This window comes from Falco naumanni, chromosome 7 (genome assembly GCF_017639655.2).
Source record: "Falco naumanni isolate bFalNau1 chromosome 7, bFalNau1.pat, whole genome shotgun sequence".
In the NCBI taxonomy this organism is placed as follows: domain Eukaryota; kingdom Metazoa; phylum Chordata; class Aves; order Falconiformes; family Falconidae; genus Falco; species Falco naumanni.
Genome location: NC_054060.1, coordinates 6,041,248 through 6,059,193, shown reverse-complemented (window position 1 = coordinate 6,059,193; position 17,946 = coordinate 6,041,248). Strand labels below are relative to the sequence as shown.

Sequence of the window (17,946 nt, the reverse complement as noted above, 5' to 3'; positions counted from 1 at the left end):
CAGCCCGGGCAGGAGCTGGGGATCTCCCCAGGGCCCTTCCAACCCCCACCACGCCATGATGCTGTGACTCTGATTATCAAATCACCATTGTCTAATTTGCCTGCGATAAATCTGCTGATTGGCTTTTTATGTCCATTGAATCTTTGGCCAGGACTGTTATTTCTTCCTCTGCGGAGCTGCACCGTGCCGGCACCATGCTGTACGGAAGGGCACTGACCCCAGCCCCAGGCTGCTCTGCCTGCACACGGGGCCCTGCAGCATCCCTCTGCCTCCGTGATCCTGGTGCAGGAGCTGAGGGATGTTTTTCCGGGAGACAGTGAGTTTTAAACGTCCCTCTGGCGTTGCAAAGTAGACTTATATTGTGATGAAGGCCAGCAGAGCTGCTTCTCTGGTCTGCCAGCCATACGAGATGCCTCAAAATGAAGCTATGTCCGAGTTGTCTTGTTTCAAGTGACGCCTGCACCATGCAGAGGAACAGTGTGATTTACCCCCACTGCTCTCTTCCCTAGGTGCTGTGACAATGATACATGTCTCTCAGTTGGTGCTTTCATCTGATAGTTGAATGGAGGTAATCGCCTGCCCTCAGACTGAGAATAACCTATAGTAGCAGACAAAGATATTAGCTTCAGAGATAGACCCAAATCTATACAATACTAATTAATCTTCTTAGGTACTGCAGGTATTAAACTGGATCAGCTATTCCTCCAGCAATGTGTCCTTCACACTTGACCCTCTCTTGTATCAGAACTCTGCCAACAGAGGCATCATGAAAATGGGATCATTTTCACCTGCCTCTCTCTGCAACAGCATCTCTCATCTGGCTGTTAAGTATCAAAGAAGCTTCCAGCACTACACTCAACCCTTGGTACTCCTCTTCCTCTTGGACAGCATCTTTGGAAGGTAAACTGTGGAGGTTCATTTGATTGCTTCAGCTCTCTTATGACTGAGACAGTCCAGCCAGTGAGAAAGGAGTTGATCAGAAGCGGGCTTGTAAGAGGCTGCTACATTTAAAAGACCAGAGAAACAAAGAGGCTGGTAGTCAGGTGTTGGGAAATGCTGGAGAGCTCTTACAATTGCTCCTAGCTTTGAATATGTTTCTACTTGCAAAAGGTCTTTTAAGCAGCTCATTTTGGAGACGAGAAGTAAAAACAGTGTGGAAATAGGAGTGTGTGCATACATCTTCTGTCTGTGTCATTCCTTTTACTCTTACCTTTGTTAGGAAAGTTTCTTTTCTAACAATGTGAAATGTGTTATGCATATTATGCAATTCTGCCATATGCATGTTTATGTTCTTTTAACATATGAAAAGCAAAGCTTATATCATCTATTTATCTAGGTACTCCCATGACCCTCTATTACTGTTGCCTTAGTGATCTTCCCAACTATTTAAAAGAAGATAATAATGCCTGTCTTGCAAGAAATTTAGGCTGATTACTTCACTGGGTGTTATGCAAGATGGTAAGTGTGTGCTAACTTGCATGAAGAGTTTATCTGAGAATGGCTTACAAAACTGTGATTCACATCCAGCTCAAGAATAATGTAACATTCCCATGCTGGGGAAAAAGAAATATCCATGAAGAGTGGTATTCTTAGGTAAAACATTCAAGCAGTGCTGAAGGGGGTAAATTCTGTCCCCGAATCACTGTCTCCATACTGTCACAGCTGCAGGCTCTGTCTGTCACCCTGGCATTTACAATTTCTCTCCCTTTCTAAAAGCTATTCAAATAATTATGCAAGATATGCTAATTATCCCCTAATAAAAGGTATGATTACAATTCCACTTTGCCAGTTCTGATGTCTAAAGAAAGGCTTGAAAAGATGTAGTCATAGAAACAAATGGATGCTCAGCACCCTCAGGTTTACCAAGTCTGCCTCATGCTCTTTTCAAACTGAAGGAAAAAATCTCACTGTTGCTCGGTTTGCATTCTGTGGGAGTGCAAGGCTGGAGAGCCATGGAGCAGCATAACTGGGAACCATTAAGCAGTTTTCAACCTCCTGTTGAGGTTACTTAGGTGAATAACTAGTCTGTTAGGAGGGAGATTTTAACAGCATGATCTTGTCTTCAGAGCATCATCTTTTCCAGCAATTTAAAGCAGGTTCCTTGACAGAAGCAGAAGCCATATCCTCTTCTCCTGCAGAACACTGACCCAGTTTTTAATATTACAGAATAACTACTCGACTCAAGTAAAAACACAAGCCTTAATAGCTCCTGGATGTGGGCATTAGGTGGAATCAGAATTCAGCTCAGATTGGACTGTCTCAGCTAACTCCTTTCTATTAAGCCAAACCTTTGATTATTAATCAGCATAGCCTACAGTCATTAAAAAAAAAAAAAGACTGAAAGCTGAATCTAGATCTGCCTTTACTCATTTAAGTCCATTTCTTTTTACTGAAGAACAGAAAAGCACTCAGTCAGTGGTGGAAAGTTGCAATTCTTTGTTTTTTACACCAGCTTTTCTTTTGCAGGATTCTGCATTTTGTGTCATGCAGCTTCACTCCTGATATTTAAGATCAGCGAGAAACTCCAATGGTGGATATAAGTGCAAAGTGGTGATTAAGAGAAGTCTTCAGTGGCTTCTGGACACGGCTCTGATTTTTGAACCTTTAGGAAATGCATTTGCCACGGAGAAGGCGGCTACAACAGAACCGAATCTTTTTCTTGCTTGCCATAGTGTTGGTCCTCTCTCTCTATCAACTCCAGTTCAGCCCCTCTACCCTTGCAGCATCACACACAGCACCCCGGCCCGTGGACCCTGTCAAAGTGACCTCCAGGGACCTCTCCAGCAACAAGACTGCCATAAAAGGCAATATCACAGCAGCACCCAAAATATGTGTGTATGTGGATCCTGAGCCAACTGTGCCCATCACTACATCAGTGAATAAAACACCACAGCGTGAAAATGTCAGTGAAAGCTACCCAGATGAGAAGCCACCATACGAGTCCAAGGGAGAATATCCCCAGGACCTATTCAGTGTGGAAGAACGCAGGCAAGGGTGGGTTGTACTTCACATCTTTGGCATGATGTATGTATTTGTGGCCTTGGCCATAGTGTGTGATGAGTATTTTGTCCCTGCTTTGGGAGCGATCACAGAGAAGCTGCAGATCTCTGAAGATGTGGCTGGAGCCACCTTCATGGCAGCAGGTGGATCAGCACCAGAACTCTTCACCTCCCTCATAGGTGTCTTCATCTCACACAGCAATGTTGGCATCGGTACCATTGTGGGCTCAGCAGTGTTTAATATCCTCTTTGTCATTGGCACCTGTGCCCTCTTCTCAAGGGAGATACTCTACCTGACATGGTGGCCCTTGTTTAGAGACATCTCATTCTACTGTGTAGACTTACTGATGCTCATCCTGTTTTTCCTAGACAGTGTCATTGATTGGTGGGAAAGCCTTCTTTTACTGACTGCCTACGCCACATACGTATTCACTATGAAACACAACGTGTACCTAGAGCAATGGGTGAAGCAGGAGCTGAACAAGAAGCTAAATGCTGTGCAGGCAGCATCAGCAGAGCATATACGGAAGGTTGGTATCCTTATTGTTCAGAGGGCAGGTTGCAAATAATTCGTTCTAGGGTAAACCACAACACAAAACATCATCTCCTTCACAAATTGCATATTCAAACAAAACCTCAAAATACAGGTATTGGTCAATAATTACGGTTATAAAATGAGGGAAATGCAATCTAGATAATAGAGATTCTAATAAATTAGGTAACACCACTAAAAGGGATTTATAACCTTGCAGTTACTGAAGATACCAGTTGCAGTTGCTTATCTACTTTCAAAGATGTGTGGGATTTTGCTTACTTGGTTATTGTAGAGGAATTAAAAAAAAAAAAAAGCACTTGCAGAAACATTCTCAGTCTGGGAACAAGACTAGATAAATTCTGCGTTGAACATAGGGAAAAAAGGCTTCTGGTAAGAGGCACTGTCCAAGCCTCTTGCAGATGAGTAATGAGTGTTCTTTTTCCCTTTCTGAAGCTAGGCGTGTTGCTGGCATATTGGTGGTATCACTCGTTACCCAGTCTGTAGCACGGAAGGGGATCTGGCAGCCTCCAGCAACCATTGCCACCTCTCCCAGTCAGCACTTGGTAACAAGACTGAAATGGCCAAACCCCATTTCCATGCACTGGCCACAGCTGTGTGTGCTCAGAGATGGTTTTATGTGCCGCTGGTGCTCCGAGTTTTGTGGCTGTAACTACACACTCCAGCTCTGAGACCAGGGCCTCTTCACTCATTGTCTTTTGAAGGTAGCGTTGACTGCTTACACAAAGACAGTATTTGAAGGTGTCCCCAGGGCCAACTACTCTTTCAGACTAGCAGGTTTGGCCAGGACATGGTCTCCAGAACACCAGGGGCTTTGTCTTTTTGAGTGTGCCTGCCCACTTCCTCCTCCTCTGTCCCTCCCCAACTCTCTTACCACCTCTTTGTCCTCTTGACCTGTGCTACTGCCAACCATCAAGCAGAAACCACTAGATTTCAAATTGTCCTCTGGCAGTGGCATGCTTTACTAGTCAGATGTGCATCACTGTCACTCAAGTGTCCTTTGCCCCTTCTGATCTTGGTACTCTATGTAGTTTAAGGAAAGAAAGGAAGAGGGGTGAGGGTAGTTGAAGTGGTGCAGAATCAAGAAAGAGCTTTTCTTTCCTCTTCCTGGTCTTTCAGCCAGTGCTTGTGGCTGGGAGTCCTGAAAGCTCATGTGTTCCATTCCGGTGGGATAGATGTGCAAGATACTGCAGCTATACACATACATCACCAATCATCACAAATTGAATCCAACCCTTCAGACTGAAGGAAAAAAAAACCCAACCTGCACTTTAAGTTTACAGAGAACTCTCACTACGATATAGTAGCATGACAGAGAGCTGCTGGACCTAACCCTTGGGAAAAATAAATTACTGTATGTGAAGTAATGCTGATCACTGGAAAAAAACCCAAAACAACCATTCAAAACAACCTTCACTCTCCCTCTGCTAGAAAGTGAGTAAGGATACAGATGTTTGGGGATGAAGTCTGGGGCTGCCTGTATTGACAGGAATCAGATGGTAGATGCCATTTGAGTCTGCCCCTGGGTACCTGCATCCTCAATAAGGATTAATCCTGTAGGTAGAATCCTGTTTCTCTTGGACACCACGTGGTTTTAAGGAGGGCAGGTGGCTTCAGCTCTTCCAGTAGCATCCATGCAGAGTCAATTGTATTAGCTTTCCCACTTTCTCACAGATAGTAGCCTGAAGAGCTATCATTAGATCCTGAAAAAGCAGGTGAAGTGGTAGTGGTGTTCAATCATTTTTGTTCTTGTTTGCATGCAGAAAAGCACTGGGGCAGTTGCAGATGATGGAACGAAGCCAGCAGATGGGAGGAAGCTGCATGTAAGTATAAGCAAATTTACAGGCATCTGAATTCATTGTATTTTGAATCCCTCCCCATGTCACGTCATGAATAAAGATGTCTTCCATGTCAAGAAACCTGGACCAAAGCCTACTTTGCGTAAAGAACTAGGCATACATGGCACAATATCCACAGCTTACTTAAGAGGACACCTGGCTGAGTTGTGTCCTCGAAGTAATTTTTATAAAAACTGAAACAGCTCAGGCTTCCTGAGTAGATTTGGCTATTCACTCTACGCTTTAAACAGGCATAGAGAAATTCAGAGCATGACTTTTCTTACCTGGTTTCATGGCCAGTTTTCCTCCTGGGCTCCCAAAGCAGAGGTCAGTAGGGCGTATCCTTCCCCATAGCAAACCCTGAAGAGCTCATTCCTCTGCTGCTCGTTAAATTGCTGAGCCTTTGTCTTTGCACAGAGATGCACCACTGATGTGGTGGCTGCATATGTATGTAATGTTACAGGTGTTAGCTTCCTCATGTGGATGTCGCTTGTTCCTCTGTGCACTTAACATACCTGTACTGATTAATTCAAAAGCTCATTGGGACTCTGGTGTTGACTGTAAGAACAGAGCACCAGAGCTTTCAAGTTTTAAGTCAGGACACCTGACATGACTGTAGCATTACCTCAAAACAGCATGTAAACCTACAGAGTTACTAACAAGTTTATGGTTAAAAGCACTAGATGCTTTGATTATTATAATTTATAACACCATTGTATTGACGCTGAGTCCATGCAAGCCCATTGCATTTACCTAAGGACAGGCTGGCCTGCTATCTCAAGATCACGTCTCTTGCTGTGAATGGTCGGTGCTGACGGCCATCCTGTGAACTTGAGCACAGAGGCTGTTTAAAATCCATGCTGAGGCTGCTCCTTGGGCTGGGGAGATCAGCCTCCATATAAACACATCCTCAGGGCAGAGGCAAACCAAGGGTGGAGATGTTTTGAGGAGGAAATTGTTATTGACTGGTGCGTTGTACCTTCCCATAGCCTGCAACAGCCTTACAGCGAGGCAGCAGCTCAGCCTCCCTTCACAACTCTCAAATGCGCAGCACCATCTTCCAGCTCATGATCCACACCCTGGACCCCCTGGCAGAAGGTGAGTGAATGCTCCACATCTGCGGGACTTTGGTTTGCAGCCCCGAGCGCGGAGCAGTTTATCTGGGAATACAGCCTTTGTATGTCAGGGTGTTGGGGGTCAGCAACTGATCCTTGAAACGCAGCTATGAGCATCACAGATAACGTTAGGTGGGGGGAGCTCTGCAACAGCAGGATGTACCCCTTCTGATCACATGGCCAGCAAGGACAAACATCTCACATTTTGGCAATGACATATCTACTTTGCCTGTGCCAAACTGGTTACTGCTGTGGTGGCAGCTACTGCATGAGGGGGAACGAGGGCATGTGGAGCAGCTGCTGTTGCTGGGATCCCTGCAAGTGGTGGTGATCACCACAGTCATCCATCTTCTGCTGTCTCTCTGATAGCAGGGGCAGCAAACATGAGTTACTGGCTTCCTCCACCTCATAGCATGTCACATCTTCCTTCATCTTCTTAGCTCATACTGCACCCCGGTCTTGAAATAGTAGCGTTCCACGTTGACTGCATTTTCAAGAAAGAGCTGCTCAACCTATCAGTCTCATTTATAATGGGAAAACGAACACATGGAGAGCTCATTACCTATACACCTCCACAGCTATGCACACAGCCCCTCACAAGGCATAAATCTGAAGAGGAGGAAAACTAAGTTAAAACCCTTGAAGAATTACCATTTTGAGAGTGGTTAAAATCCCAGCTGAGATCTAAAACACACAACAAGCTCCAATTTATGATGGTTAAGCCAATCTGTATGTGATTTAGACCAACACTAAACACCTCTGAAAACCACCTGCAACACAGCAGTATCATCATAGCCCTTTGCAGCCAAGGGGCAGCTCCCCAGGGCCAAGGGTTGATCAACTCAGGACTAAGACATCTTCTTTTAAACTGCCCAGGGTGCAAAGAAGCCACATCTTCAGATGCACCCAGGGTCTTTGTACACAAACTTGTAACATGCCGCTTTGTATCAACTTTAATCCAAACACAGTGTGGAGGTTCATTTTCCAAGAAATGATGAAGCATATTAAAAAAGACTTTTTTTAGGTTTTCTTTCCTAGCTCAGCATATGCCTTGCACCTCCACTGCCCTACTTGTTCTAAAGAGATTATCTGTTGTCCATTCAAAGAGAGATTGAAGCTAAGCAGATCAACACCTCTCAGTCTATCACAGAGGTTACAAAAAGGACTCTCCAGATCAAAATCCCAGTTGCACAAACTGATGGAGAGAACAAAGGAGGCTTGATAAGGACAGAAAGACAGATAAGTGTCTGCTTTGACAAATTTTCATGAAGGCACCCATTGTGTTACTAATGATAGCCTAACAAGAGCCAGACTCATCAGGATTTGCCCAACTGCCCTTGCCTCCTGTCCCCCCAAAAGGTGATATCAAAAGCATAAGGATAAACCATAAAACTTCTAAGAGGACATGCCATTGCCTTTAGCATCAAAAAGTGCCAGACCTGAGGGAGTGCTGCCACTCAGAGACCCCTCCAGCACGTCCTTAACCTTCCTGTACAGAGGTACAGGATTTGCAGAAGCAAATGTCTTTGTGCAGCATCTGCCCATCCCAGGCCAGCACACACCTGGCTTTCTGGTCCAGGCTGGTGCCCTGGTGAAGCCCTGGGACCTCAGCAGGACTTGGGGGCGGGTGTGCGTGTGTGGGCTGGGTTTGCCATCCCAGGCCAAGGAGAGCACTCCAGTGCTGCCCCAGTCAGTTCTGCCCAGAATACGCTGCTGGGGGTTTCAATGCGGTTGTAAGCCACTAGCCTCGCTAAAGAAGCTGTTATTGCCACGACTTGTGAATACTGAATAAACAGGCCTGGGGGGCGGCAGGGTAGGGGTGGGGGGTAGCAGTTTGGATCTTCTCTGAAGGACAACTTCCCCTCTTTTCAGCCAGACTTTGAGTTACTGTCGCTGCATGCGGCAGCCACTAGATGGGAGTGTGACCACATACACCTAATACATAGTCTTACTACAAGTCTAATACAGCCGGGATGGTGCGAGGATGGGCTAGTCTCTCTAAAAGGTTGTTATTTCTTAGACCATTTACTATAATAATGCCACTGAGGTTAATCTGCCCCAGGTACATGCCTGTTCCGCTCAACACTGTCGGAACAGAGACAGCTCCTTAGAAAAGGTACCCATGAAGAAAGTTACCGATGCTACGACAGCACAGCACTCAAAATCAAGGAGCCAGTGTCCAAGGTCCTGTGCATCCCTACCCTGATAAATTTATCCCTAAAGAAAGGGAGTCTGGAGAAAATGAATCATTTATGAATGGACTGAGAAACCTAAGTGCCTTGAAGATCTTGGCCAAACAGATCAAGTGACTTCCCCAGGATGACTGAAAAAGAATCTGAACCCACCAAGGCATATCAGGTCTGCAAGCTCTGCATTTGTGTTATTAGTGCTGCAGCCCTCTGGTACCCTTGGGACAGCTGGGTGCCTGCTTCCCACTGATCACCAGCAAAGTCCTCTTTGCAGCATGGGCAGCACTGTCTGTACCAGACACATTTCTGTAATTAGGTTGCAACATAAAAGATGATCCCAAAGCAATTTATCTTTCCTCAAGGGTCCTTGGTTCCTTCTTGCCAATGCCTGTAGCATCAGCACTTAGAGGCTGTGGTAAAGAACACTCTACAAAAGAAAAAGGTTGCCAACTATTGCTCAGCAGTTCCTAACTTAAGCTACTGAAATTAAGATCTCTATAGGGTTTCCTTCTTTCTGCTGCAGTTGCATTTTATTTGGGCAGCACAGAAGCAGCTTCAGAGCAGCAAGGCCCAAAATGTGGAAAAATTGGCAGCACTGGGCCTCCAGAACTAACTCCCAGATCTCTGCAGAGGCAGAGAACTTAGAAATACAGTAGAAATCTGAAATACAAACTTTGTTTCACTGTTTCTAATGCAATGCCCCTTGTGTGAAACAGAATTTCTCATTTGAACAGTGGATTAAGTTCAGAATGTTTGGTTTTCCTTGTATTAGGAAGGGATCACTACTTAAGTCTTCTCCTCTGTCTACAGGAGACTAGGTGGTTTACTTAGATGTTCTAACATTTACACTGCATCCTGAATTATGTTTTTGACAGAAGCTTTTATTTTCAAAGTGCCTTTTTTGTTTTGTTTTGTTTTAATGAGGAATTTCTAGCAACTTTGGTGTTTTCCCCACTTTCTCTGGAAGCGTGTAGAAGCAGAGCGTGAGATCTTTTCAAGTTAGACACCAGAGGGAACTGTTGGGGAATTAAAGGGAGGAAGGATTTTGGAAAGACTGAGGAACGTCCTCATTTCTGAATCTCCAGTTTTACCATTGGATTATTCTTTAAACTCTCATCACACAAGGAAGAAGACAGAAGCCTACTTTTAAATGAAGAAAAAGGCTCCAGCAGCAAGGTTGTCAGAGCTGTCTACCCTCAGTATGCCCCAGTTAACAAGCTAACGATTTAGGAAATTAGACCAGAACAGAGCAGCAGGCAGCGTTGCAGGCTAGAGCTGAGCTAGAAGACTGAAAGCAGCTACAGCCTCTCCTTGTTTCATTAGCATTCAATGACTTGTTTTAAGAGAATTATGATACAAAGGGGCAAAAGGAATCATGAGATTATTTTTTTTACTTCTACTTTTAGACAGCAGAATTTCCAAATCCTCCAGGTTCATGCCAAATTTTAAAGAAAAAAAATCCTTCCTGCTGTTCATGTTGTAAGTTAGTCCTTTTAGATTAAATATTAGCGCCAAAGAATTGATTAAACATAAGGGCTAAACAAAGGTAGAAGCTCAGCTGCCACCTTAAATCCAGTCGGGATGCTGTCAATCCACAGGATAGGAATTTTCCTGAAGAGCATCTCCGGGCCCCTGGCCACAGGCATGTCCCGTGCAATGGGCTTTCAGACCAGGGGGCAGTTACCAGCAGTGAACACCCCAGGGACTGCACTGCTGAGTGAGGGCTGAGCCCCCAGGGCTGCACAGCACCCACAGCACCCTGCCCTGGCTGCTGAAACAGCCAGCACCCTGCCCTGCTCAGCTAATCCCCAGCACTAGCAAGGGCTGAGCTGACAGATATCCTTCCTCCCCATGCTGACCTGCAGATCTTGCCAGCTTATAGCCAGCCCTTCCTCCAGCCTCAGCCCACCCTGCATGAATTGCGTGTCAGAGGAATTAACACCTTTTTAAATGAGGCTGATCTCATGAGAACTGGATAGTGGCCTGGACCTAATCTGTTTATCCTGACAGAGAGATGCTCACAGGCATTGCTCGGGTTGGGGCTCACAGCCTGCAGCCTAGGGAAGGGCAAGAAGCCAGGGGCTTGAATTTATATAATCTCTTTCAGGCTGAGCCTGACCGCCCTGACCCTGCTGACAGAAGCTTTTGCAATAGCTTCTGGGAAAAGCTGAACAGAAAGATGCATTGCGCAGTGGTTAGAGCAGACTGGGAGCAAAAGGTCACCTCTTCATTGTCCTGCACCAATGGGTATGCTTATGTTGAGCATCAGCTGAAGGGAACGAAGCAAAGCGCTTCACATTCCCCATGGTAGGCTTCAATATTGACAAGGAGCATGGAAGAGTCAGGCTCCTTAGTCCCAGCCAGCCTTCTAATGGAGAAGAGCTCATTGTTTCATCTCTGTCCAGCCATTCTAATGTTCACTGGAAACCCCAGTTGGTGAAAAATGTTTCTGTCAGATGGTAACAGGAATCACCCCAGAGTCCTTAATGTCTGAGCTGGTCCCAGTTATTGGACATATACCAGAGTCTACTGATTTTCACGAGGTTCAGATCAGAATCTGCCTGCAGGGCTCAAGGCCTCGGACCTGCTATATATATTAACTCAGTATCATGGTGATTAATAAAGTGACAGGGCCCTGCCCTTGAGGCAAAAGACAACAGCAAGTTCTGGTTTCATAGTCAACAGGATAGTAGATTAAATTGATGTGATAAAACTTTCGGAGGAAATTAATTTACAGCCCTGCACACAAGCCAAGCATAACACGGCCAATTTCTTGTGGCTACTGTCCACAGGCAAACCCTGCAACCCACGTCATTGGGTAGGCAGCTCACTAGAGGATATAGATTGAAGCAAAATGAAGCTTTTCTTTGAGCCAATGATTTGCTCACTTTCAATGAGAGCAGGAGTTAAGATATTTGAGCACAACGTCTAACTGAAGACACGCACACTGTTTCACAACTCACTGTAAAACAATAATAAAGCAGCTCAGCGGAGCAGAGCATAGTTTACAGCGAAAGTCAGCAGTCCCAGAAATACAGTACTGGACACTGCACTGGTGCAGATGATCTCTCGGGTAGCCTGGGTCATGTTGAACCTGGATACCAGGAATTTAAATCAACTCCAGCAGGGGAGACACTCATTCGTACTTAGAGAAATCAGTACTTTTCCAGTTAATGGGAATGCAAAAGGTTTTAATTTTTCCTTACCATCAGGTCGCCAGGCTGCAAGCAGCACAGTAAAGCCTCTTTAACAGCCACATGGCAGAAGGAAGCTTTCATTTTTAGCTTGCACACAATCTAGCCTGAAAAAAATCAACAGCCCTTTTAGAACAAAATGATATTGCATTGAAACTGCTCCTCTGTTCTTTCTGCATTTGCTTCCTACGAAGTACAGATATCCTCTGTATTACTGAACTGGAAAAGATTTCCATTCCCTCTTGATTCTCTTTTAAATATGAAAGTATTGGTTACATGTCAGACTGCTGGCATAATTGCCATAGTACTAAGCATTTAAATGTAACAGCTATGATCAACAAGCAGCAGCCAGAATCCAGGGCCACAGCCAGAAAGGTGACTAACAAGTCAGCGCTGACTGCAACCTGTGCAAGAGGAAAGGGACAAGAGTGTGTGTGTGCGCTGGGGGGAGGTGGGTAAAGGGGGCCTTTGCATAGCTGACAGCTGCTGATGAACGCATCCTTCTCACCCACAGCAAAATTTAAAGACAGGGTTGACATCCTGAGCCACATAGCCAAGGCCAAAGTAGAGACTCTGGCTGGACAAGGATCAAAACCAGAAGGTGAGTGCAAGAAGAGTCAGTGCTGTTTGCCTAGTTGTGTGCTGCAATCCCTCACCTTCCCAGCACTCGACACCCAAGGGCTGGCAAAGAAACACTATGGTCTAACACAAATTCTCTGTTATTGCTGGTCACAGATGGCTGCTATAATAATGCAGCAGAAATCAATCGATATACACTAACAGTGGGCAATAAAAACCATCCCCACAGGAGCCTAGGAGTGGTTAGTGAGATAGCATCCAAACAGAAAGCGCTACAAGGATGTAGCATAAATTGCCACCAGAAGGGTGGAAGAGGGGAAATCAGGCCATTACAGGCAGCAGTTGGGTGCTGCCACACTGCTGGTCTTTGGTAGACCTTGCAAATGCGGTGTTCGTTAAAACAAAGTACTTTCATTTTAGCTTGGAAGTTTGGCACACTTGCAGAAGAGCACAAAAGATTCCTCCAGAGAGAAAAGCCGCACTGACTTTGCCTATATCAATTCTAAGGGTCTGTGCATCCTCCCTTTTAATAGCTTTTGTATTTTTCTATATCCTACTGATACACAGGCTTCCTGAGCCGATTCAGAGGCAGCAGCCGGCCATGCTACAACCTGGGTCTGTGCTGGCAGTGAGGCTAGAGATTTTGAAAAACAAGCAAACTTTTGTGTGGAAGGTGACACCTCCACAAGCACCCTGCTGCAGTACAGCAGCCACCCAAGTACCTCACAGTGTTGCGCCTCACCTATGTCAATGAGACCAAACTTGGGGAAATCACAGTTTAAGAAACAAGTACATTCTTGGTGAGTGACTGACACCATGTTGACTTCACTGAACCAAGAATTTTCATCCTGTGACATGTTCCACACATTTTGTTAGTGCATAGAGAGAGCTGTGCACATTCCAAAGACATTATCACCCTGTTTCACACTTTGGGCTGAAATTATCCCACGTGAACTCTCTGAAGGCCTGGTTTCAGAAATCCCAAATGGCACCCCTTGAAGCCACGCATTTCTAAAGATCTCTCCTCTAGACTTGCTCCCTAGTGCAGTTGTGAGGCACTGCACTGGGTCAGCTTACCCAGTTCAGGGCAAGATACCCTGTAACACCCCATCCAGGTGCAATTCATGGGATAATATGATCCTACTGACTTTACAGGCTTGACCACGTGGAGGGGATCCCTTAACATAAATTGCAGCAGTCTGAAAGGTGCCCTTGCTGTGACAGAGCAGTGAGCCAATCTCTCCTCTCCCCTCTGCTCTGGGTTATCTGAGTTTCTACTTTTCTGCACAGAGGTTTCTGTGTTCCTCCTGGCTATGCTGGTTAGCACAGAGGACACTGCAGTTATTCCCTTGTATGTGTCAGCACTATTCCAAATGATTAGGAATTAAAGTCTGGCAGCACATAACTGTCATTTCTCAGAAGCCTTGAAGAGTATCAGTTCCCTGGAGAATGCCATACTCTACTAGAAAAAAACTCCCAAACACCAGGGAAGCAAAACTTTACATCCTTTCTGGCTTTTAAGGATGGCTTTAATAAGATCTTCAGAATCCAGAATGAAACAAAGAAACACTCATCAGCTGTAGGTCAGATAATTAGCATTTCCCTGTTAGGCATGTGCCACACAGCAGTTTCAGACAGAAGGTCACAGAGCCGTCAAGGGATCATTCTACAGCAGGCAGGCCAGATTCTGCCCAGCCTTTACTGATTGCAATCCATGGTAGACAGAGAGGACAAACAAAACCTAAGCAATCAGACTAGGTTTAACATGAAATGCCACAAATTTTTGTAGGAAAAACTCAAACCTCCCTGCTGATCAAGGGGAAGGCGACCACCTGACGCTAAGGTGACTGAAACCCGTATTGCTTCTTATCACTTTTAGCAGAAAAGGCAGCACCAAACACCATTCAAGTAACTCCTGCCAGTGACTCTGAACCCAGAAAAGACAAACAGAAGGCAGATGCACCGCAAGATGGACAGGTATCGAAAGTACCATAAGCAGCAAGCGCTCAGTCCAGACCAAACTTCGTATGTACTTCTTCCCTCTCTAGAGCTTTTGGGATAGGACCCAACCCATTTCCCGTAACTGGCAACTATAAGTAGACTGCATGTGTAGCAGTAAGATATGTTAAAGTGTTAGCTGAAACATTTCAGCTTGCAAACATAAATCAGCTCCAAACGCAACACCAACTGACACTATGTACTATTTTCTCAAGTCACTCTTCAGAGGTCCCATGGATCCTCCAACACAAGGGAAGATATGAGCATCTGCCTGTCCTGTGTTCACCAGTAGATGTTTCTGGTTTATTTCCCAAATCCCTCCTTTCAGTCAATGTGATTTAGCTGTTCTGACAAGAAAAGATTTTTCAAGGATGCGCAGTAAATGCTGCATTTGTGTCAAAAACCCATCTAAAAGTTGATTCTAGTTAATGGATACAGATTGGTTAACATAATACACAGGCACCCAGCTAGGGCACACCTGGATTTTGTCCCACAATAGCAAGACCGAGGCTGTGGCTGCCCTCCGCCACATTACAAATGTGTCCTCTGCCCAGGCAAGGCCATGCTGCTGTGCAGCAACTTGGTAGTGTGAAAACATACTGTTTGTTTTTTTCCCCCACCCTGATCTACAGTCCTCATCAGACAGTGACACCTCAGAAGACAGCAGCTCTGGGAGTGAGGAAGACAGTGATGATGACAGCACAGATGATGATGAAAACGACGAGCCATTATCTCTTGAATGGCCAGAAACTAGGAAAAAACAAGCCATTTACCTTTTCCTCTTTCCCATTGTCTTTCCTCTCTGGAGCACCCTGCCTGACGTTAGAAACCCAGTAAGAATCTATCTTCCTTCTGCTACTGGATTCATTAACTGAACTATAGATTTCCTCTCAGCAAGAGTCACCAGTTCTATTTTTCCATGTTTAGTCTTTGCATAAGTGCTGTTAATGCTGCAGGGAGAGGGACAGGATCCCCAGCTGCAGCACAGCATAGTTCCAGAGACTGAATTTAATAAGCCACAAAAGACTAGCAACCACTGGTCATCTAATCAAGCTGACAAAAACCAAATGCAATTAGAGAGAGCAGGTTAAAACAATTGATTGCAGTGAAGTGTTTCAAGTGAATACTTTTCATTGGAGATTGTTAACTTTCCTGAAACTTCTTTTTTTGTTTTTCTTTTCAAACATGATTTTAACAGGACTCCAAAAAATTCTTTGTCATCACATTTTTTGGATCCATCATCTGGATTGCTGTATTCTCTTACCTCATGGTGTGGTGGGCTCACCAGGTGAGGGGTTTATTTTCTCTCTGCAAACAAGACTATTTCAGAACAAGTATATGGAAAGAGAGGGAACAGTGTTGCTGTGGCATTTTATCTGATGAATTACAGCTGCAGTCATCCATCAAAATAGTAGAAACTTTGTTTTGTTAGAACCCAAAAGGGGATTTTCAATTTCATTCTTTTCAATTTGACAAAGAGTCATTCTTTTTTGAGAGCTTCCAAGGGAATTTGTGCATCTGTGAAAGGAAAAGTGCCATCAAGATTTGTCTTAATACTGCCTTTTCATTGATGAATGATTCTGTGCAGAACATAATTACCCCTTAATTGAAATTCTAGGAAAATACAGGTTCTGGAAGCTGCTAAATGATCTCAACTCCCACTGCCTTAACGTTCACCTGGTGTTCTGGGAAATAATACTTGCATCTTTTAAAAATCACACCCACAATTTGTATTTAGTGATCTACTGCACATTCGCAGTACAGCTGGATCATGCTATAAATCCACAGGCTGTCATTTCCCTAAGCTCTCACATCTTAAGATAGCTGATGTTAAATCTGGAGAGGCAGAAGACATCTGGAAGAGGTGAACTTCAGGCAGAGGAGTTGCACTGTAACCAACCTGACCTTGCTTTTAGTCTTGGCAAGACTAAGATCAGATGATCAAGTGATCAGGTGCCCTATGCTATAGAACAAATCAGAGATCAATGTACACTACTAAATTTAACTTTTTATCCTGTAAAGCAGAAAAATGCTACCATCTTTAAGGGGATTCAGAATATTTTAACTCAAATACGGCACAAAACCTAGAAGACTGCAGAGAGCAATTAAATTCCACGTTCCAAAGCTAACAGTCCTACCCAACTTTCTTTGTGTTTATTAGGTTGGTGAAACAATTGGGATATCAGAGGAAATTATGGGGTTAACCATACTGGCAGCAGGAACATCAATCCCTGACCTTATCACCAGTGTCATCGTTGCACGCAAAGGCTTAGGTGACATGGCTGTCTCCAGCTCCGTAGGCAGCAATATCTTCGACATCACTGTTGGGTGAGTATTCGGTTCAATCCTAAATGCTGCATTTCTTCTGAAACACAAAGCTAGGTGTATTTCAAACATGGTCTTAATTTTGTCGTAGCTATAATTAAATGACAGGCAGCTGGGCAACCAGTTGCCTTTTTTTTTAAGCCTAACCCAGCCATGAAAGACAGATTTTTGTATGTCAGTCCACCATTTCCACCCAATTCTGAATCAACAGAAAATTACTGCTTTTTCAAGACAAAAATGCAACAAATCTTTGGCTAACATCAAAGATTCACAGGATACTTATCTGTAGTCACCCAGAGTCATTCAGATCCTGTGCAATCAAGGCTCCGTAGCTACACCTGTATCTTTCATCAATAAACTATGCAGACCTACTTCTTTATTATAGCCTGCTAAGACACTTAATTCATAGGTATTATTGTAAAACCCCTTTTAGATTCTTGGATTGCATTATAATAGCGCAAGTATTATCCAAATGCAGTTTTTGACGTGAACAACATCAGTTTTAGATTTATGCTGAGTTATACTGAATGCAATCATGCATTTTTTTTCTGTAACAGTCTGGAAAAATTGCTTAGTTACAATGCAGAAAATGAACTGCCTTCGAACATTTGTTTCAATTACTTTTCCTTTACTTGCAGTTTGCCAGTTCCTTGGTTCCTTTATTCTGTCTTCAATGGGCTCAGTCCAGTTGCAGTCAGTAGCAATGGTTTGTTTTGTGCAATTGTTCTCCTTTTTCTCATGCTCCTATTTGTGATTATCTCAATTGCTTCATGTAAATGGAAAATGAACAAGCTACTGGGTTTCACTATGTTTGCGCTTTACTTTGTGTTCTTGGTCATCAGCGTGATGTTAGAAGACAAGATAATATCCTGCCCAGTATCTGTATGACATCTGGATGCTCCAGGCTGTATGGAAGCAGACATCAGAATCAAAAGGGATTTAAGGTAGCAATTGTTCTACTGAAAAAAAGCAACCAGAATTATAACAAACTTACTGAGAATAAAGTATCTTTAACACACTAATAAAAAGAAATAAAAATTCAAGTGGTATGTCAGCCTCTACTATTTTTCTTCAGGATCAGGAAAGATCAGATAATGACGTGACCGATATCAAACAACATACATGTTTAGGCATTCACGGAAAGGCTGACAGGATA

General features: G+C 44.2%; 1 protein-coding gene across 4 annotated transcripts; it reads left to right on the top strand.

The window, feature by feature from the left end:
- The first annotated feature begins 735 nt into the window (after nt 1-735).
- Nucleotides 736-17,833, top strand: SLC24A1 (solute carrier family 24 member 1). Of its 4 annotated transcripts, none has more exons than XM_040602408.1 (11): nt 737-900; nt 1,337-1,458; nt 2,467-3,529; nt 5,316-5,375; nt 6,380-6,488; nt 12,403-12,489; nt 14,347-14,444; nt 15,098-15,298; nt 15,664-15,753; nt 16,627-16,793; nt 17,429-17,833. In XM_040602408.1, exons 3-11 carry the CDS (start codon nt 2,612-2,614, stop codon nt 17,676-17,678), a joined length of 1,980 nt encoding a protein of 659 aa, XP_040458342.1. In that variant the 5' UTR covers nt 737-900; nt 1,337-1,458; nt 2,467-2,611; the 3' UTR covers nt 17,679-17,833. The 4 variants fall into 4 exon arrangements, with proteins under 4 accessions (XP_040458343.1, XP_040458342.1, XP_040458341.1 ...); XM_040602410.1 differs by lacking the exon at nt 1,337-1,458 and having other exon boundaries at nt 738-900; nt 2,467-2,994; nt 3,373-3,529; XM_040602409.1 differs by lacking the exon at nt 1,337-1,458 and having other exon boundaries at nt 736-900; nt 14,350-14,444.
- Nucleotides 17,834-17,946: the final 113 nt, after the last annotated feature.